The sequence below is a fragment of the Garra rufa genome, chromosome 3 (genome assembly GCF_049309525.1).
Source record: "Garra rufa chromosome 3, GarRuf1.0, whole genome shotgun sequence".
NCBI classification, from domain to species: Eukaryota; Metazoa; Chordata; class Actinopteri; order Cypriniformes; family Cyprinidae; genus Garra; species Garra rufa.
The window spans coordinates 64,581,148-64,603,073 of NC_133363.1; the positions used below are offsets into that span (position 1 = coordinate 64,581,148).

At 38.0% G+C, this 21,926-nt stretch overlaps 4 protein-coding genes across 6 annotated transcripts in view; 1 reads left to right on the top strand and 3 right to left on the bottom strand.

Moving 5' to 3' along the window:
• LOC141331460 (fucolectin-5-like) overlaps positions 1–21,926 on the bottom strand; it is a 71,349-nt gene that overhangs the window by 39,782 nt on the left and 9,641 nt on the right. The window lies entirely within an intron of this gene.
• Positions 3,797–6,500, bottom strand: LOC141331459 (glutamine amidotransferase-like class 1 domain-containing protein 3, mitochondrial). The gene is made up of 5 exons (XM_073836507.1): positions 6,380–6,500; positions 5,838–5,950; positions 5,486–5,657; positions 4,307–4,508; positions 3,797–4,199 (listed from the first exon to the last, which is right to left on the bottom strand). Exons 2-5 carry the CDS (start codon positions 5,943–5,945, stop codon positions 4,007–4,009), a joined length of 675 nt encoding a protein of 224 aa, XP_073692608.1. The 5' UTR covers positions 5,946–5,950; positions 6,380–6,500; the 3' UTR covers positions 3,797–4,006.
• Positions 8,442–13,203, top strand: LOC141331458 (uncharacterized). Its single transcript, XM_073836506.1, has 9 exons — positions 8,442–8,512; positions 8,949–9,062; positions 9,593–11,269; positions 11,364–11,463; positions 11,802–11,950; positions 12,032–12,144; positions 12,230–12,319; positions 12,402–12,524; positions 12,624–13,203. The coding sequence occupies exons 1-9, from the start codon at positions 8,452–8,454 to the stop codon at positions 12,849–12,851; spliced, it is 2,655 nt and encodes an 884-aa protein (XP_073692607.1). The 5' UTR covers positions 8,442–8,451; the 3' UTR covers positions 12,852–13,203.
• LOC141331743 (SCAN domain-containing protein 3-like) lies at positions 15,185–16,864 on the bottom strand. The gene has a single exon (XM_073836772.1). The coding sequence runs from the start codon at positions 16,862–16,864 to the stop codon at positions 15,185–15,187; it is 1,680 nt and encodes a 559-aa protein (XP_073692873.1).

The following is a 21,926-nucleotide window of genomic DNA, read 5'->3' on the forward strand; positions in this document are numbered from 1 at the left end:
TGACTTCCTTTATGCAGCTGAGGGGAAAAAGGCATCACAAACGTTAAGCTTCAAAGTAGATGTTCCATTTGCAACTTTAGTTGCAAATGCATCACCTTTTTCTTTTTTGCAAAGCTTAGCAAAACACACATACATTAGAATCTTATCTTATCATCAATCACAAATATGCTAGCCTCACCTGTTGCAGTTTACACACCATAGACACTCTCAAAACTCATTTTCAGCTATAGGAGAAGCCTGAATGCGTAATGCTTCTAAATCACTCGCTACTGGAATTGATTCCAAATAAAAGTCATTCTAGGCAATTCATTCTTTTATTAACCTCATTACTTTTTTATTTATCTCCTCTTGCCTTCTTATCAGTTGAATCATCTCTTTTAGTTTATGGAAGATTCTCTGGTGCTCCTGGCTCCTCGTCCAGTTGTCCATCTTCGACGCTGTCTGGTGTCGTCCTGCGCCGTTCCTCATTCTTCTTATTTTCCTTTGTTGAATCTCTTGGCCAAATACATGGTTAAGAAGAATTTCTAGTTCTAGTTCCCCTGGGCTCTTGTCCCCAAGAGAGATCAGTTCAGGAGATTTCATATCCACACTGCCATTGTTAAAATAAATTTTTACAATTTTTGGTTCTAGTTCCCCTGGGCTCTTATCGTCAAGGGAGATCAGGTCAGGAGATTTCACATCCATACTGCTCGACACAACAATTTTTATCCTCAAAAATATAAATGTCTTTTGAAAACTCCACCCGTCTGACTTGGAATCAATCATTTTTTGCATCAACAGGCTGAGATTCAAGCAGCTGTCGTCGGATCATCAGCAATGAGAGGTAGAGTTGAGTCATCAGCATAGCAGTGATATGAAAAGCCATGTTTTTGAATGACAGAACCTAGTGATGCCATGAAGACAGAGAAGAGACTTGGTCCAAGAACCGAGCCCTGAGGCACCCCAGTAGCTAGATTTTGTGTCTTTGACGCTCCACCTCTCCAAGATACCTTGAAGGACCTACCTGAGAGGCAAGAATGGTGTGCAGTTCCTGAGATGCCTTTTCCCATGAGGTTTGACAGGAGGATCTGGTGGTTAACAGTGTCAAAAGCAGCGGACAGATGACTATGAGTATCTGGAGTGAATTCAGCTCATTCATCCTGGTTATACATTCTGCTAACTATAAGTATCTTGTCAACTACATGTCAAAAGTCATTAGAGTATTAGTATACTGTCTGCTTAACACTTTGTTTTGATGCTCCTCAAGACCGGTGTTGGGGAAAGTTACTTTTAAAAGTAATGCATTACAATATTGAGTTACTCCCTACTTTTGCGTTACTTTTTAAATCAGGGCTTGCTTGTTTGTTTTTAATATGAAAAGTTCTATGTTTGGCCAATGTAAAAGCCTTTTCACACCAAAAGCCTCAGGCTTAGCGAAAAGTAAATTCAAGATTATCTTGAGTAATATTTGCTTATTAGTATGGATGATTTGGATCATCGAAGGCCAGCAGCACAGACATCGGTTAATAAAATGTGATTAAATACATAAAGGATATTTGTATTATTTAACATATTTAATTATTGCAGATTTGTGTTGAATTTCACAGTTTTTAGGAATACTGTATCTGTTTTTTTAGTGAGTGAGATGAATTAATGCATGTTTACATTTATTCTAGAACATTTATTCTGACTAACATGTTACTCATAATTTCTCACATGGGGACAGGAGAGTTTTTAATCAATAAATGGGGGGTGAGTAACTGGCGTTAATTATTTGAAAAAGTAACTCAGATATTTTCTTGTCAATTAAAAAGTAATGCGTTACTTTACTAGTTACTAGTTACTTATTATGTAACTTGCGTTGTTACCCCCAACACTGATCAAGACACATTATACTTTGCAAGCACATCAACTTCTTTATTAAGTCATTATCAGTGAAATGACTAATAACCGTTCAGAATGTGATTAAATTCAACATTATCATTTTTTTTTTCCAGTATTTAGTTTTTACCCCCTCTTAGATTCCAGATTTTCAAATAGTTGTATCTCGGCCAAATATTTGTCCTATCTTAACAAACCATACTCAGTGGACAGCTTATTTATTCAGCTTTCAGCTTCTGTAGGTAAATGGGAGACCAGAGTACATTTAATTTCACTGTTCTCATTTGTAGCTAAAGAAAAATCCATCACATTTCTACAACTGTCAAAAGAAGAGAGAGATTAAATATGGCAGTAAGAAGAAAGAAAAGTGGCAAAGCCTTGGCAGCAGTGTTGATTAGTTCACTAGTGTTCTGGATCACATACCATGTTATAATAGATATACTTTAAATAATGCATATTAAATAACAATAAGTAACACTTTAGATTAAGGAACCAAATCTTACTATTAACTAGTTACTTATTAGCATGCATATTACTAGCATATTGGCTGTTTATTAGTACGTACAAAGTTATTCATTAGTTATTAATTTTTCATTAGTACGGTCCCTTAAAGGTTGTATCAGCGATTTCTAGCCTAAAACATAAAGTGTCAATTTCAGCTGACCTTTCTTCACGATCCGCTCGCTGCCTGCCCCATAAATTGTCTGTGAAAAAACCGCGTCTCTCTGGTCAGCCTAGGGTCCGTTTATCTGTGGAAAGGTTGGTAGTGCCGATTGTTTTTTTGGCATATCTCGGACCCTAGGCTGACCAGAGAGACGCGGTTTTTTCACAGATAATTTATGGGGCAGGCAGCGAGCGGATCGTGAAGAAAGGTCAGCTGAAATTGACACTTTATGTTTTAGGCTAGAAATCGCTGATACAACCTTTAATTCTACCTCATACCTAAACTAAACAACTACCATATTGATGAGCTGCAAATTTGGAGTTTATTGAGGCAAAATTCATAGTTAATAGTTTATAGTGAGAAAACTAAACTAGATCAATACATGAGTTTGATTAGACCCGCTGTCACAACTGGAAATTTAAAAAAAAAAAAAATAATTACAGCTGATTTTTTTCAACCCCTCGTCTCTAAACACATTCATTCTGACATCCACATCCATAAAACCATACTTCTTTTCTCCACAAAGAATATGCTGTTTATGTTTGAGTTATGTTACATTAGATAAGTTAAAATTTCCAAACAACATTTTATGTATGCATTCTTGGCCATTATTGATACACATCGCATGTGTATCATGATTCGCCTTGTATCATACAGTAGCCAATAAAACCCTGCCATAATATACATAGCCAAAAAATTCAATATGCGAACACAAGGGGGTCATCTAATATTTTCGAATTCATGATGGTTACAATAATGTTATAACACAGGGTCATTGGGCTTGAATCTGATTGGCTGACAAATTATTTTCAGGGAAATTCACGGCAAACATATTTCCAGGCAGCTCTTGACCACATTAAATGTCCATATATCACTTTGCTTCACTTGTCAAATTTCTCTTTGCTAAGAAGGTTCTTGGCAAACATAACAGCACCAATTTCACAATGTTGCGCTTTAGTGTGTCGGATTTAACCAAAAGTCAAAATTAATGTAACCAAAATTCTGACTGTTTGTATTTTGTTTAGTTCTTGTATATATATTAGAGGTTATTAAAAATGTTAGAGGTTATTAAAAAAAAAAAAAAGAAAAAAAAAAAAAAAACATTGTTTTTGAAGTAAAATTGAATTGTTGCCAGCAGTTCAGTGTTGTGGGGAGAGGGTGCCAATCTAAATAAAAGATTGAATAAGTCTATCTGAGTCTTGAATTAGATCTAAGTCTTGAATAAGCTTGTCTAATAATAATATGAACAAAGCACAAACAAGAACAAGGAAATTCTCAAAATCAGTTCTGTTTTATTGGTTACCACAAAAACACAAACAATGACAGTTGCCCTGTTTTACTGAAAATAAACTGGTCTCACCAGTTTTGTGATATATAAATTTGTGACCTGAATTCAACTTTTCTGTATTTAAAGGACAACATCTTTATTCATTTATAAATAAATATACATTTATTGATGTTTCAGACTATGAAATGACAAAGTTAGGCTAGTTTGAGAACTTCTTTGACCATGACACCCAGACCATCAAAGACCTCATGGATGGCAGTGTTGCACATGAAGGCACTCGTAGTCACCAGTTTGTTCTTGGAATCGACGTGCACCTCGCCGACATTCTTATTCAAGTGTTTGCAGCCCAGTTCAGCCATGGCTTGAGCCACTTGTGCGTATGGCCACCTGCGGTCGCAAGAAAGACAACACTGAGTTCAGAACCAAAACACATCTCAACCACAAATATCATCAGAACTTAACTGACTCAACTGACTAAACCTGGCCAAACTCACTTCTCACACTCTGTGTCGTGGCCGACGGTCAGCTCACATCCGGGAATAGCTTTGGCTGCCAGTACAGGAGAGATGCAGCACATGCCCATGGGTTTCTTCGCCTGGAGGAATGCTTTAATGACCTTCTCAATCTCAGGTTTGATTGAGTACTCCTTGCCTTTGGTGGCCCAGTCGCTCAGGTTTTTAGCCACTCCAAAACCACCTGTACAGCACATTAAGAGTAAATTCACTATTAAAATTTCCTTGATCCTTTAACATATAAACTTCCTTGTTAGTCCAAAAACAGAAAAAGGCCTAGACTAGTCTTACAAGTTAGTCACCTACTATTTATTTATTTTATTTTATTTTTTATTTCCTTAAAGACTGGCCATAACTTAAGCCAGAAAATAAAACTGCCTACCCTTCTGTTAACTTGGTCAGACTAGTTCTTAAGACAGCCTTCAAATAGTGACAAAGTTTATGCAAAAAGTTTTATTTCATAATAGAGATGCATATCTCAGAACAAGACTAGACTTCTTTATCATTGGCTATTTGACCTGCCCACTGGAGTGTGTCATTAAAGTGACAGACAGAAAAAAACTACAACTTGTCCAGTGGACTAAAAATAACATGTCTTTCCATTGGATCGTAATGTTAGGAAAGTGGCTATATATTTTCAACTATGTGAAAGTCTCAGTAGAGCTCTCTGTGATTTGTGATATAAATGAACTCATGTCTTATGTAACACATTCACATCACAAAATGGTTTATTGCTGTTTGTGTTTCGGTAAATCAAGCCAGTGACTAAATGGTTTATACTGGAAATCATCTCTGTATATTGCTACAATCAACATGTTTTACAATCTTCAGCTGTAATATAAAAAAATATAGATATATTTTTTTTTTAGATTTTCTTTTATGTCAAAAAGCATTGGGATATTAAGCAAAGATCATGTTCCATGAAGATATTTTGTAAATTTCCTACTGTAAACATATCAAAACTTAATTTTTGATAGTAATATACAATGCTAAGAACTTATACTTAGATTCCAGATTTTCAAATAGTTGAATCTCGGCCAAATATTGTCCTATCCTAACAAAGCTTATTTATTTAAAGAATACCCATATGACTGGTTTTATCAGGGTCATATAAAGTAACTGTTCAGTGCAATAGTCTAATGCTGTAATAGTTTTAATCACCTGGAATGATGAGCGCATCAAAGGCGCCGGCGTCTAGCTTGGCCAGGTCTGTGATGTCACCCCGGGCAATGCGCGCGCTCTCTTGCAGCACGTTCCTCTTCTCCGTTCCGGGCTTTCCTTCACAGTGGTTCACCACATGCATCATCTCAACATCAGGTGCAAACATCTGAACCTACAAAGCAAAGTGCGCAGCATTAACGCAAGTTGATATTCATTTAGACGTTTCGTTTCGATTTCACTTTCACTTGTCTCTTTATTACCAGGTTTAAAGAAAACCCAGTGTTCTTTTTTCAAAACCATGTTTTAAGTTTTCCTTTGCGCTGCTTTATTTTGTGCGCATGTGCATTATTACCTTGGCACCTGCTCGACTTAGGTGCACCATCACAGCAGACGCCTCATGAACCTCTGTGCCGTCATACACGCCGCAGCCTGACAAAATCACCGCCACACGCTTTGCCATCTTGCCTTTTGCACAAAACACAAACACGGAAATGATGAATTCATGCTAGCCTTTTATTTAAAACAATAGGCTATGTTCTTGTCATTGAAGACATAATGTCTCTCGAGTAGGCAACGGGTGGCAATTACTTAGACACTGGCACAATTAAATATTTACAGTGCACTAGCACCTCTAGGGAGTCTTGCCCAGGTTACACAAGATCAGTCTCCATGGAGTTGCGGTAAACAAGTGTTAAACAGAAACTGTATTCAGGAAATATTTATTAACTATAACGTTGGTTACAGTAATTGCAATAGTACCGGTAGCATTAAACATTTAAAAAACTATTTATCAGAGCATTAATAAATAAACTAACATGTTTCAGTGTACGATAATACTAAAGTTTTTATTTTTATTCTACAGTTGCAGTTGTTTAAAGCAGTGCAACAGCCTACCTTGTCAGAGGAGTTGAGTTGCGCAGTGAAGTGAAGTGTGTTGCTTTCTGAGTGTTTAGCTCACCACACAGTCGAGCCTTATATCCTGGCGCTCACAGTCCCTCCCATGAAGGCGTGCAACGGGAGCAACACTGACCGCTAGAGCTTCCTGGAAGGAAAAGTAAACCATCGTCTCTATTTTCCCGTATGTGCTTAATCATACCTACCTTTTCTTTCGTTCTGAGCTCACCTGTGTTTATACTGGTGCCACATTAACCCCACTATGACAAAGCTGGAGATAAGCTTCATGAGAATAAAAGAGGGCAGTGTGGATAACTCTAGAACAGGCTATATTAAGTTATAAACTTTAATAGCTTTATTTGATAATACAATATCAAAGCGTGTCATATGCAAACAAACGCAGCACCAGTTTTTTAGAGCTAACCTTTTTATGGCAGATTCACACAGGTGTCCTCGCATAGTAACCGTGTAGTATTTCACATTAATTATGAACATATTCCATTACCATCTGGCAACCAGTTCTTCATTTTGAGCACTATATGTATTGTTTAATTATTTTGTTAGTTATCAATTATGATAGTAATCTAACTCCAAATGTAACATTTTGTAAAATAGTTCGGGTAGAGCGGGGCACAAACTAACCCGGGGTTAATTGTAACAAACGTGGTTTAAATATTTCCACACATAACCTAGCATAACCAAATTTACTGTATTTACTAGTTGCCATAGCAACACTATGCAGAGAAAAAAGAGCACCAAAATTCAAAAGCCTTTTGAAGATATCGCTGAATGTTTCTTTTACCATAGTAAAAGTACATTTCTGGCTGAAGTGAACTTTTCATTTCAGTTTTTAGTATTAATTTAAAATTAGACAAAACTGCTATTATTTTAATCTCCAATTTGATATTTATCAGTTTAGATAGCTTATTAATGCTTCGCACACCAGCAGAAGACACTAACCAGTTTTAAACTCCAGTCGCGCAGATGGGGAACGTTGTAACACTGTGTGACAATATGCCCCCCTGTTATTAAACTATGCTATTCGATGACATTAGCGATGCAATTTACACTGTTTACTTCTAAGGATTTTGATAAGAAACCACAAGAAACAGGCGAATAAAGGCTGACAATCAATTTTTAATGTTCAAAAGTTATTCTTTCAAGAAATGTAAAGCATTTTGGCTGGTTTATGTGTGTTCTATGAGAGCTTTGTGTGGAGGGAGGGAAGTGTTGTTCTGAATGTCTAAATGTGTTTTATTTATTTGTCCACATTGTTTTGAACTACTGTACAGCTGTATGTTGCGATCAGGACCGTTCTAAGCATTGTTGTGATGTGTTCATTGTCAAAATTCAAAATTTGATTATTTTTATAAAAAAAAAACGTCATTACTTTATTTGTAAAAGTTAACACATGTATTTTATGACAAAATATTTTAGTTTGTTGTGTATATTTTTTTCATTCGATCAAATAACATTTTAAGCTGTCATATGTTCGTGTTACAACGTGCCCCTCAGATGTTACAATGTACCCCACCTACGGGGCATGTTGTCACGTTTCACTTCCTTTCTTTTGAGGTAAATAACGAAAAACGTATACACTGTAAATATGAAACAAAGAGACATATTTGTACTAGACAAGTGTAAAAATATTGTGGATAAAAATTGTACTCTGAATCCCACGTGGATTTACATAAACCGCGAAATTCAAAATGTGTTAGGTTGTGACCCGCACTTCCGATTTCGCATTAATACGAAATCCACAATTTATGTACACATGCACATACAAACACGTCAAATTCATTAAACAAAAAGTAGAGTAAAGAAATAAAGGTTAGGCTACATAATATATATTTTTTGTAAGTATCAGCAGTTTGAATAAATAAACACGACTGAATAACTTTTGTTTTGTGACAGAAGAACTGCAGTAATTTTCCAGCAGCGGTATAAAGGATGAGGAAATCCCAGGACAGAAGGAAATAAAATGTCTTTTGTAAGCACATGTCTGCCGTCATCGCGCATGACGTCACGGGTGTGTATAAAGCTGAGCGCTTGTGTGTGAAGAGCGCGACTGAATGAGAATGGCGGAGTCTGAATCACTACACTTTTCCATCGGAGTCCTGGGCATATCTGGGGGTAGGTTGCAGAAAACAGGGAAAAAAAATATTTTAGATCTTACAAATGACTTTGTAAAAAACTACTATCTCTGTTGTTTACCTCGAATGTTAAAAATAAATAATAAATAAAACTTTTCGCAAGAAATGTCGACATTGAAAGTTATTTGCATTATGAATATGTATTGTAAATATTTATTGATAGGCTAAATATATGCTAATATTCCCACATGTGATTTTAAGTATTTTTAATACTTGGTTTATTATTCACGTATTATTTGTTATTCCCCTAACAACAGTACAGGGCAAAACTAACGTGTGTACTGATCTATAACTACACCGCTAATGTAAAAACTAAACTTAAGATGTAAATGTTGATTGACTCTGTACATGTCTTGTAAAAAAATACAGTAATGCTCATAATAATACTACTAATAATAATACTGTCTTGTTAACAGGTTCTTTGTTGCTTCTTGTGAACAACTATGCAAGCTCCCCAGACAAAGCTCTGATCACAGACACAGCTTTAGGAGTTCTGCTCCTCATATTCGCTGTTCTTCTGGCATATTCAGGTATGTGTTAGACATTATTAGACTACAAAAACAGACATAAAGTATTGCACATAGAATAATAAGTTTGTTTTTTCTTAGTTATATAGACTTTGTTTATTGTCTTAGCTTTATAGTGTGAGAAACTCAGTGAAGAGAAACAATGAACAACTGCATTTTAACATTAATACATGAACTAGTGTTACCATATACAGCTTGAAACATGAAAAACATTTTAGTACATGTAGACTTTAGACTCACAAGTAATGTAGTTGTAGACTGACCAAGAAAAGCATCAGCAATGAGGCACTGTGTCACTATAAAAACATTGCTATTTTTGATCACTCCAACCTGACAACATTGGCACTTTCAAAGTCATGGGTTTGCGGCGGAGCTATCTGTTTGTCTGACCAATTGGGGAAGAGGGGAGAGTTCTAGAAACTTGTTTAAAAAAGTAAAAAAAAAAAAAAACTGATTTTTTTTTTAAATCAAATGTTTAAATGTTCAAATGTCTCTCTCTTTTTCATTCTCTTTCTCACTGTCCTTTTATCCAGGTGTACGACGCAGCCAGTCCCACAATATACTCTTTGGTAGTTTGTGCCTGACAGTTTCCGCCCTGTGGTGTGGTGCAGGTTTAGTGCACATACTTGCGGGCGAAAACGTAATAGATGGCAGCAGAGGGCTGAGAAATGCCATGGTGCCAGGCCTCGCAGCTTTCACTCTGGCACTGCTTGTTATTTGCATTGTGGCTGTTTTATGTCATGAGGTTGTCCTCTCGTTCATTGCCCTGAGCATATGTTTAGCGTGCGCCCACCAGATTGCGGGTCTGGCAGATTCGGCCTTCGGACAGGCAGCCACCGCAGTCTGCTACCTCATGGTTTGTTTAGTAGGCGCTTATTTTGGTAGTGGCCGTTTGCTGTCTTACATCACACAGAGAAAGATTCAGCTGCCCGGAACATTTAACAAAGATAGCGTGAAGCCAATGCAAATTCAAGAGGTTAATGATATTGTGGTAGTTGGAATTATAATGAACTTGTTGTCAGCTAGTGTGCTAGCTTGTCCTCTGCTTGGTGTTGTCCCTAATCTTTTCTCTGGCCATGTGCCCTGGCTGTGGACCGCTGGTGTCTTCCAGCTGGGTGTGTGCGTTAAGAGCTATAGATCAATGGATACCATGGCAGCCACTTTCTTTGGCTTCACATCGATCCTGCGGTTCACTGAAGGGTACACCGCACTAGTGGAGCACCTCACAACCCAGGTGCCCTATTCCCCAGTGCCGTTTCCAGTTGTATTCTCTGTGTTGTTTTTCATCCTGGCTTTGTTTAACTTGCAGGGAGGGTTTGTGAACACCATCTACCAGCTGTTTTTTGTGGCGTACTGTATAGCTATAGCTGCCGAACCCCAAGGCTTCTTTCAGAGAGGAACGCAAGGTGTGCAGGCGGCTATCTTTGTTACTTCCGCATTTGTGCTCTTTATAACCCTTTATAACATGGTTGCCTCAAACAAGATACCTACAGGTGCAGGCCTCTTCAAAAACCTGTTGGCCCGCAGTAATAGATTTGTCTTGCAAAGTAATGGCAAAGAGCTACATGCTCCCTATCTGGGCTACTCTAAATATGCAGATGCTGAGGTGTTGGGCCACGGCTGCAGTGTCCTAGCTGCCTTTTCGATTACAGCCTCGCTTACTAGTGGAAACCCTTTGGCAATTCTGATCCTGCCTTGGGCGGTGGTTTCGGGTGGTGTGCTGCACCTGATATGTGGCTCTGTTGCCTTTGCTAGAGGAAAGACCCTAGAGAGTACAACTTTCATCCTTTACGGTATCATGTGGACAGTGTGGGGACTGACGCGCTTCGGAGGCCTCTATGGGGATGTGCGCGGCCTACACCTAGCTGTGGGAATTATCGGTTTCATGCTCTTCAATGTGTTAGTGACAGTAGGGGCCTTGTTTCTCAACAAGGCTTGGTTCATCTATTCCTTCACCTTCCAACTCATCCTCATTAGCTTCTTACTGGATGCAGTAGGCGCACTGCCCTACGGCTACGATATCGGTGTGACCATTATCCTCGGGCTTGTCAGCTTCTACATGTTCCTGGCCAGCATTTTCAACTGCACATTTAAAAGTCCACAAATGCCATTCGGTGATCCTTTCATCAAGTTGAGTGGCTTTGGAGGAGGCAAAGACAGTTGCCCTCACCTTTCAGCCAGGAAGTCCTCATCCGTTCAGCAAATTGCAGGTGAGTCACTTTAGCAAGGGTGAAAAATTTGCTATGTATTGGCACATACATGAGTGTATATGATTCTATACCAATTTATTTTATTTTATGACAGAGATCATGAAGAATGGGGGCATATGTGGAATGCCTACAGACACCGTCTATGTGCTTGTGGCTGCTTGCAATCGCCCACAGGCTGTTGAAAAGGCATATAAGTCAGTTCCATTTCCCATTAAACTTAAAACCGAAGAGTCTGTGACACTTTAGTTTGGGGACCAAACATATTACTATATGACAGTTTATTAGTACTTATAAACCACATATTAAAATCCTGCATGACCATATTCTAGATCCCTTAATCCACCCCATACCAAAATCTAATATCTACCTTACTAACTATTAATAAGCAGTACTTAAGAGTTCATTGATATAAAAGTAGTAGCCGATAGTTAGTTGATAGTGAGAAATGGTCCCCAAACTAAAGTGTTACCTGAAAAGTATTTGGTTTCTGCTGCTCCAGTGTCTCTTAACCAATGTAATCACACCTCTATAGGGTGAAGAAACAGGCTAAAGAACGACCTATGTCCTTATGGGTTTCTTCTATAAAGCAGCTGGAGCCAGTCAGAGAACAGATCAGCCCTCTTCTCTGGGACTTTATGGAAGCTGCTTGGCCATCTTCCATTAGCTTAGTTATAGCTAGAGGTGAGTAATGTGACATTTGTTTTATACCTGACATGTGTACCAAATTTTGTCAAGTTTAATCCAATCTCCATTTATTTTCAGCTCCATGGATGGAATTCTTTGGATTGGGCGACTCATCCAAATACATTGGCACACCGCAAAGCATAGCTATAAGAAACCCAGATTGCACTGTTGCTACACACCTCATAAATGCAGTACGTGTTGTCATTTTTTCTCATGGGATTGTTGGACTTTGTCATATCCCTGTACTGTATAAACCATGCATTCCTGTTTGACTAGGTGGGTCCCATTGCGGTCACCTCTGCTAATCCCACTGGTGAGGCAGATACTACCCATCATAACCAAGTTTATGCAAAACTTGGTGACAAGGTACAGAGCTGTTTTTTTTTTTTTAAGAATCATAGGTATTACCTATTAGGGGACTTACATGTCATTGGCGTATATACTGTAGGTAGATGGGGTGCTGTGTGATGGGCCATCTCCAGAGAATATCGCCTCCACAGTGGTAGACTGCACCAAAATTGAGAGCGGCCAGATTGGATTTTTCCGTGTCGGGCTTATTCCTAAATCTAAGGTAACAACTGATCATTCCATCATGTATGTCCTGGCATTCACAAACATATTGAGCTGTCAGAAGTTAACAGCAAATCTGTTTTGTTGTGATTTTCTAAAGGTTCTTCAGATCTTTGAGGAGATTCAGAAGAAGCACATGCATGGAGAAATGAACACAGCTTTTGAGATGGATATCACAGATCCTCACAGACATCTCAGAGTCTCTGAGACAAACTTGTCAGAGACTCAGACAGACTCTGGGCTTGGTCATACGACCCCAACTGACTCACAGAGCTCTCTGGACCTCAGCCAAAATGATCGTCAGGAAGAGGAGGACGATTCTTTATAGACAATGTGTTATCCATTTTAATTGTTCAATGTGTACAGCCTTTTAGTGTGTTAGCATCAAATATTTTGGACAAATGGGCCAGGAAACAATGAAATTACAGATGGTAATTGGCCTAAATATTGCAAGTAGACAATATTACTGTGTTGTTCATTTCTGTGTATTAATTTAAGGTTCTTTACTATACGAGTATGGTTATCATTATTTTAATGGTAATTTTAAACCCTTTTCCACTTATTTATTAATTTTATGAAATATTAAAATGTAACATTTTATTAATTTGTTAATGTGTTGTTTTATATTTGTAATATACTGTAGACTTGTATAAAATATTGCAAAAGTAAATAAATATGGATTCCTGACTGAATAAATCCATTCTCAAAAATGCAGATAACATTAAAAGACCACCCAGATAGCAACATATTGTTGGCCCAGATCCGGCCCACATCTGTTCCATGTGGCATGATGATCTGGCCCACATGCAGCATGAAATGATGGCACTTGAATGCCAGAATGATGGCATCCTGTTTGCCAGATCTGGGCCAAAAGCAGGCCATAACAATGCCACACGTCAGCCAAGACCAAAGAAATAAACCACAATGGACTTTATCTGAGCCACAAAATCTGTGTATGTTAAATATGGAGTCACTTCAACATTAATAAGCCCATTAACAAGCATAATCACTGAAGGAAAGAAGATAACTGAAAAAAAAGACAGACAGAAACACAACAACTGGCTGCAGCCACAGCCTTAGATGAAATCAACTGAAAATAAAATACATTAAATCTCGAAAGATCTCAGCAGATGAGGATTAAACAACTCCACAAACAGCATTACCATCTTCACTTATTTCTGACCAGCTTGACTTTATTTCTGTTAGAGGTCTACAGAAGTTCTTTATTGAGAATTGGCAGGGGTTTAAATGTTTAATTTGATGTCACCATGATACTGATTAGCATTTCTATTAATTGGGCTGCTAACTCTTATTTTAAAGCACTTGATTTATTTGGCTGTTGTGAAAGTGTGTTTTTACAAACACATTTGTAGAACATGATCGTTTTTCATTGATGGCTTCACCATTATCATGTAACAGTATTAAAATAATAAAATAAAATGTCAATAATAATGCAAGAGTTCCATATTGCAACAAAGTCAAATTGGGGAGGACTCATCTGGTTCCCATGGCCTTGTGCCGGTGGCCGTTTAGGGTAGGAGTTCTTTCTTGATGATCTGTCTCTGGGGCTCATCTAGTTGACACGGTATCCGCTGACATTCGGCTGTAGGTGTTGATCCACCATCTGCTCTTGGTTTGGACTGGATCCAGGGGACTGCAGTGACCATCTGATCTGGATACGGACTGGATCTGGTGGCTATGGTGACTTGGGAATAAGAAACAAACAGACTAATATTAATGTAGATGCAAGAGTTCCAAGTTGCCACAAAATCAGATTGAAGAGGACTCATCTGGTTTTCGCTGTCTTGCGTCGATGGCCATCTAGGTGATGAGGTCTTCACTGATGATCTGTCTTTGATGTGGTCTCTGCTGACATTCAGGGCTGTAGAGGATATCTCTGGGTGCTGATGGGCACGGACTAGATCCAGGAGACTGCAGTGACCGTCTGATCTGGATACAGGTGGCTACGGTGACCTCGGAATAAGAAGGAAAGATACTAATATTAGCGTAGATGTCATTCTTCTTCTGATGCAACGAGTACATCAGGTGTTATAGGAAGTGTCCCTGGTTCCGGTTGACCTAAATAATGCAGCCTAACAATCCTTTAACGCAGGGCTATTCAATTACAAATTCAGTTGGGCCAGATTGTCAAACCAAGAAGGTTAGCTGGGCCAGTCATTTTAGCAGCAAAGCAGCTCGTAATGACAAATTTTAAAACCAACACAAACAAATTTATTGAAAAACATGAGGTTTATTCGTTGTTTCTCTTTTAACTTTGGTCAGTTTGCAGAGCAAAAGGTGCATACAAAAAGAGCTGAATTAACAGAATCTGAGGTAGCCCCTATTTTTTTCCACTTACAAAAGAAAAAAACTGACCTAGGCCACATATCTGACCTATCTGATCACAAAGTGCATAAATCAAAATAGTGCACAGTATTAGGCTATTAGAAATAACATTGTTTCCTTTTGAAACAAAATAAACAACTTGCACACATTTGACCCAGGAACATCTCAAAGTGCATAAAATAAAAAGTGCACAGTATTCACAACTATAACAACACTGAGGGAACATATTTTAAATCACCATGTGTGATTAGGCATGCCTCTGTTAAGCATCCCACATTATATTGATGTATTGTAGGCTACAGTTACCCTGCTGACTTAGTGGGAGAAGTGACATTTTTTGTTTTGAATGAGAGCAGTGACTTTAGGCTCGTAAGTTGTCAATGCAATTCGAAGGCATTGGTGGAGAGTATGGTCAGTCAGGGAGCAACGAGAGTTGCTTTTTATGGAGTTCATGTGTGAAAAACTTGACTCACATGTATATGTTGATCCAAACATACTAAGCATGACGATCGCTACTTTCTTAATGTTAGGGAACTGATGTGCGTTGACATCAGTCCAAAACATTGCAGGCCCGTTAGTGGAAAGCTCCTGTGCCATGGTTACAGATGACTGCATGTCAACAAGTTCGAGTGTGAATTTCCCCTCGTCGATGGAAGGGACCAGTTTCTTAGCTCTGGCGGATAAGTCCCCTTCTATTGCAACAGTGAACGGGTCTCTGACAAAAACGGCCAACTCTGTGGGCAGATCAAGTCCATCCAATCGACCAGCAAAGTTATTTTTCAACATCGCAATGAAATCTGTCATCACATCCGTGATTTGTGCGGGGGATGAGATGCATTTGCGGAGTGTCGGAAAATGCAGCATTCTGCCTGTGCTCAAATCATTTGTGAAAAGGTCCAGTTTAACTTGGAATGCGCGCATCTGTTCCACAAGGTCGATGACAGTTTTGTCTCTGCCTTGTAGTCCCAAATTGAGATCGTTCAGGTGTTTGAATATGTCGCTCAGAAAGCATGCATCGGCCATGAAGTTGTCGTCCAGTATGCGACTCAAGTGCGTTTCTGCCTTTTTTTGCTTGCTGCCGCGGAGGAAAGTTATGATCTCTTCTCTGAGACCGCAGAAACGCTCCAGTGCTTTGCCTTTGGACAGCCACCTCACGTCATTATGCAAAAGAAGGTCGTGGTGCTCAGCAGACATTTCTGACAGCAGCATGCGGAATAAGCGGTGTTGGAGGCTTGATGTGGAGCGAATAAAATTAATCATAGCCATAACGCTGTCCATTGTCGTTTTGAGCGCCCCGCTTAGTTTTGCGCACAACACCGCCTGATGCACAATGCAGTGTAAGGAGATCAACTGAGGTGCAACAGCGGACCAACGTGCTGCCAAACCATTCACTTTCCCCGTCATGGACGGAGCCCCATCTGTCACAAGCATGCACACACGCTTCATATCCAGACCACTGTCTTTAAAAAAGGCGGAAATTTTCCCAAAGACTATATCGCCAGTTGTGTGTCCTTCTAATGGCAGTAGGCCGAGCAGCTCCTCTCGGAAGCATTTGCCATCAAAAAAACGGACATATATGCACAACTGAGCAGTATCAGTTTTGTCTGTGGACTCATCTACTGCTATAGACATAGTATCCGCTTTCATCAGGTCTCCTAACAGCGTTTCATACACATCTGCAGCAAGGATTTCAACCCTACGAATGTTTGAAGTATCTGACAGGGGTACGTTTTTTATAGCAGATGCCACGCTCATTTTAATTTTATCGTCATTTATCACCTCATCCACGACAGCCAGCATACAGTCCTTCACGGTTTCAGAGTCTGTGAATGGCCTTTTCTTTTTTGCCAGTATCCAGGAAACATGAAGGGATGCTGCAGTAGCTCTCTCTTGGGCTGTTAATGACCGCACCATGGTAGTACTGCTCCGGTTGTAAGATGCAAACAAAATTGGTGCGAAAAGTGTGGTGTTTCTCAACATGATGCCTCCGCACATTGTAATCTTTAAGTACTCCAACGCACTCATTACAAATTAAACACATCGGTTTGGCGTTTGGATGTGGCGGTAAAATAAACAAGTATTTGTCAGTCCAGGCAGGGTTAAACTTACGGTTTTCATTATCAATTTTACGTTTCAGTGTTGAGAAAGACAGATTGATAGTAATCTAAGCTACTACCGGCACGCTCTGCATTGTTTGCGTGTTGCAGGCTACGTAATTTACGTAGGAATGCGCGTTTTTGGCGGGACCATAGACATAATAAATACTTATATTTATATTAATATACTATATATTTATATTAATATAATATATATTTATATTAATATAATATATATTTAAATATATTTCTATTAAATTATATTAAATAATTTTCGAATAATATATATTAATTTATTATCTATGGGCGGAACCACGGTCTGGGCCACTCGGAGGTTGATTCTGGGCCGCATGTGGCCCGCGGGCCGCCAATTGAATAGCCCTGCTTTAACGGATCTGGATTATGATATGTATTAAGTGTAAACCAGATTAAAGAGATGTGTCTTTAATCTAGATTTAAACTGACAGAGTGTGTCTGCCTCCCGAACAGTGTTAGGTAGATTGTTCCAGAGTTTGGGCGCTAAATGTTAAAAAGATCTGCCGCCCGCAGTTGATTTTGATATTCTAGGTATTATCAAATTGCCGGAATTTTGAGAATGCAGCGGACGTGAGGGACTATAATATGATAAGAGCTCGTTCAAGTACTGAGGAGCTAAACCATTCAGGGCTTTATAAGTTATTAGCAAGATTTTGAAATCTATACGATGTTTAATAGGGAGCCAGTGCAGTGCTGACAGAACCGGGCTAATATGGTCATACTTTCTGGTTCTAGTAAGAACTCTGCTGCATTTTGGACCAGTTGGAGTTTGTTTATTAAGCGTGCAGAACAACCACCCAATAAAGCATTACAATAATCTATCCTTGAGGACATGAACGCATGGATTAACGTTTCTGCATTTGACATTGTGAGCATAGGTCGTAATTTCGATATATTTTTTAGATGAAAAAATGCGGTTTTTGCAAATGCTAGAAATGTGGCTTTCGAAGGAAAGATTGCTATCGAATAGCACACCTAGGTTCCTAACTGATGACGACGAATTGAGCAGTCATTGAGTAATAGACTGTGTTTTAGGTTATTACATGCGGAGGTTTTAGGTCCAATAATTAACACCTCTGTTTTTTCAGAATTTAGCAGCAAAAAATGTCTTGCCATCCAATTTTTTATTTCAACTATGCATTCTGTTAGTTTTTCAAATTGGTATATTTCGCCAGGCCGTGAAGAAATATAGAGCTGCGTATCATCAGCATAACAGTGAAAGCTAACACCATGTTTCCTGATGATATCTCCCAAGGGTAACATATAAAGTGTAAAAAGTAATGGCCCTAGTACTGAGCCTTGAGGTACTCCATACTGCACTTGTGATTGATATGATACCTCGTCATTCACTGTTACGAATTGATGCCGGTCAGATAAGTACGATTCGAACCAAGCCAGTGCAGTGCCACTAATGCCAACATAATTTTCAAGTCTATTTAAAAGAATATTGTGGTGAATAGTATCAAACGCAGCACTAAGATCCAGTAGTACTAATAGAGAGATGCATCCACGATCGGATGACAGGAGAAGATCATTTCTAACTCTAATAAGAGCAGTCTCAGTGCTATGATACGGTCTAAAACCTGACTGGAAATCCTCACAGATACCATTTTTCTCTAAGAAAGAACACAATTGTGAGGACACTACATTTTCTAACTGCCTGATTCACTGAAAACATTTGAATCTAGCAGTTGTGTAGTTGATATCACATTATAAACCATATACATGTGAGTTGCAACATTAGTTTGAAAATTGAAAATGTTTTAATGACAAAAACCTGAGGCAGGAAGTGAGGTTGTAGCCTGCTAATACTTTGGCATATTAAAGTTAATAATTTGAGACCTTGACCAAAAATGCATGCCACTTATCAAACTGGCACCCTAATTTCTAGCTAAACTGAAAGTGCTACTTGAGCCATGCACAGAAGAATTTAATCTGGCTTTTTTTTTAGGTTGCATTTCTGGAAGGAGATTTTTCTCTTTTTTACTTATCGCAGGTTTTTGACTGTTCTTTTAAAGATTCTCAAACAGCTTAGGGAAAACAAGGAAGAAATAGGGTTAGTAAATTAGTAAGAACTAGGCTTATAGGTAAGTTTATCCTCCAGAGTTCATTCAATGTAGACCTCTAACAGAAAATCAGTCTGGTCAGTAATGTGTGAAGCTGGTAATGCTGTTTGTGGAGTTGTTTAAACCTCATCTGCTGAGATCTTGTGGGCCAGATCATCATTCCACGTGTGCCAGATCTGGGCCAACAATATGTTGCATTATGTTGCTATCTGGGTTCAGTTTATACTACTGTATGTAGATTTATAGGAATTGTTTGGGGGTTCTACTGAAAACCTGTTGTAAATACAGCATCACTGAAGGTGTGAAACATCTATTGCATCTATTTAAAGGAACCGTATGTAAGAAATTTATGTCAGTTAATCATAAAATGGCCCTGACATGTCACTAGACATTAAGAAATCATGTTCATTTCAAATACTTATATCACTGACAACAGTGGTCCGGCCAGGATATTGTCATTTAAAAGTGAGAGTTGCAGCCCTCAACTGATGTTATTGTTGTCGTTTTGTGTTTTGGTCTGAGGCTCCACCCTCCAGCTATCTACCAATCACGAAGTCAGTAGAGTTTTGTGATCTGGGTTGCCATCTCTGTTACAGCTGCAGCTATACGAACGTGCCGGATAAAACATGTATAACGTTACGAAACCTAAAAGACCTCGTTATGAATCAAAAATACGTCGTGACAAAGTCCGAAATAAAACAAGGATTGGTATAGGAGATGCCTTTGAAAGATGGAGACGGCTGAAAACGGAGAAGAATTTGAAGACAGACGCCAACGTTGCTTATTTTCTCCTGGACAGGTAAGATTCATCTATGTTTGGCTAACTTTGCTTCCGTACACAGTGGATTTTCCGCGGTCGGCCGTGCTAAATGCGTTCATAAAAAGCTTTATATCGCACCACTAGCAGGGTATGAAAACAATCTATGTTCCGACTGAAATGTGGTATTACAGTACATCTTTGCGAAATATTTGGCTAATCGCCATCTGTAAATTTTTGCTATACATAATTACTTCGCAAAACATCTCTTGTGAAGCATAAACATAATTAATAGAAGAAAAACAAATTACTGTGTAGGACTCGTCACTTGCCATTGTAAGCTCCTTGTAGCAGCCTACTCCTGCAGCTTAGCTGGCAACCTCGAGTCAGGGGGGGAGCGGGAGGGGAAACACCATTCTACAGTATTTTGAAAGTGATTGCAGTACCAGTTTTGGCCACAATCCTACATACGGTTCCTTTAAGTGTGAATTTTGGTGAAAACATCAATAATAATAATTAGTCGATAATTTAGCAATGATTCAAGGTTGCCTGACTAGTTTTAGGACATATATATAAAGATGCCCCCTTAACAACAATATGCATTTACTTTAATTAATATGTCAGCACAAAGTTGTGAAGCCTTCTTAATATTTCATTCAATTACTGAGGTAAGATGGCCTACTACTACCTTATTAATATTTATATATTTGTTAAAGTGTCATCAAGGGAAAATGGAAATATCTTGTCCAGTCCTAGTCTGTAGTTTTGGACATCTTTGCTTAAAATAATATTTCCTTAGATTCCTTGTAATATACAGACTCTTTTTAATATTGTCAATTTTTGCAAGTTTTTAAACTCATGAAAAGAAAATGTTTTAATGACAAAAACCTGAGGCAGGAAGTGAGGTTGTAGCCTGCTAATACTTTGGCATATTAACTTGAGACCATGACCAAAAATGCATGCCACTTATCAAACTGGCACCCTAATTTCTAGCTAAACTGAAAGTGCTACTTGAGCCATGCACAGAAGAATTTAATCTGGCTTTTTTTAGGTTGCATTTCTGGAAGGAGATTTTTCTCTTTTTTACTTATCACAGGTTTTTGACAGTTGTTTTAAAGATTCTCAAACAGCTTAAGGAAAACAAGGAAGAAATAGTGTTAGTAAATTAGTGACAACTAGGCTTATAGGTAAGCTCTTCCTCCAGAGTTCATTCAATACTTGCCAACATTGGCTTAGAATAGATCATGTTCAAATAAATCTTATCAAGATTTCTTAGTGAACTGTTGTTTTCCTGTAACACACCAAATGTTTTAATGCCAAATACCTCAGGAACTCTCTTTTTTAACTAATTCTGGTGAGAGTGTGTGACAGAAAGTGATTCAGTGATTTCTTTCTTTCATTATATATTTTGTTGAGCATCAGTCTGTCTGTGCATTCTATCAACAGTGAAGAAGGAAGCAAATGCAGTGAAGGTTTGATCATAATTTTGCTCTGTTAAACATGTCATTCTTTCACATAAAGCACATCAAGTAGGTTTTGTTTTATTTTGAGACTTTAGGATTTCTTCCTTCCTTTCATGTACTTCCTTAAAAAAAAAAAAAAAAAAAAAAAGATTTCTTAACTCAATTGCATACTCATGAAAACTGATCATAAAATGGAAACTATGCAGGAACTCACTTACTGGGTGACTTGAGGATTGGCTTTATTGTTACTAAATGAAACCAAGTAGATTCCTAAGAGATCTATCAGAGGAAACAAATGCTAATTTGTATATTAATTTTTGTTCATAATTCTGTACAGTAACTCCCAAATACTAATAGGCTGATTTATTTAATGTTATTTTAGAGTTATTTAATGTTATTTCAACTATGTGCCAAAAAAAAAAAAAAAAAATATATATATATATATATATATATATATATATATATATATATATTATATATATATATATATATATATATATATATATATATATATATATATATATTAATAATAATAAATCTGGCTTTATTTAGGTTGTATTTCTTAAAGGAAATACTTTTATTTTGTCACAGGTTTCTGGTTGTTGTTTTAAGATTCTTAAACAGTTTAGGAAAAACAAG

Coding starts and splice junctions, on each gene's coding strand:
- LOC141331458 (XM_073836506.1), top strand. CDS start 8,452: ATGAGAATGGCGGAGTCTGAATCACTACACTTTTCCATCGGAGTCCTG. Junction 8,513..8,948: donor AGTCCTGGGCATATCTGGGG/GTAGGTTGCAGA, acceptor TCTTGTTAACAG/GTTCTTTGTTGCTTCTTGTG. Junction 11,270..11,363: donor ATCCGTTCAGCAAATTGCAG/GTGAGTCACTTT, acceptor ATTTTATGACAG/AGATCATGAAGAATGGGGGC.
- LOC141331743 (XM_073836772.1), bottom strand. CDS start 16,864: ATGTGCGGAGGCATCATGTTGAGAAACACCACACTTTTCGCACCAATT.
- LOC141331459 (XM_073836507.1), bottom strand. CDS start 5,945: ATGGCAAAGCGTGTGGCGGTGATTTTGTCAGGCTGCGGCGTGTATGAC. Junction 4,509..5,485: donor TGATGCGCTCATCATTCCAG/GTGATTAAAACT, acceptor TGTGCTGTACAG/GTGGTTTTGGAGTGGCTAAA. Junction 4,200..4,306: donor CACGACACAGAGTGTGAGAA/GTGAGTTTGGCC, acceptor TTGCGACCGCAG/GTGGCCATACGCACAAGTGG.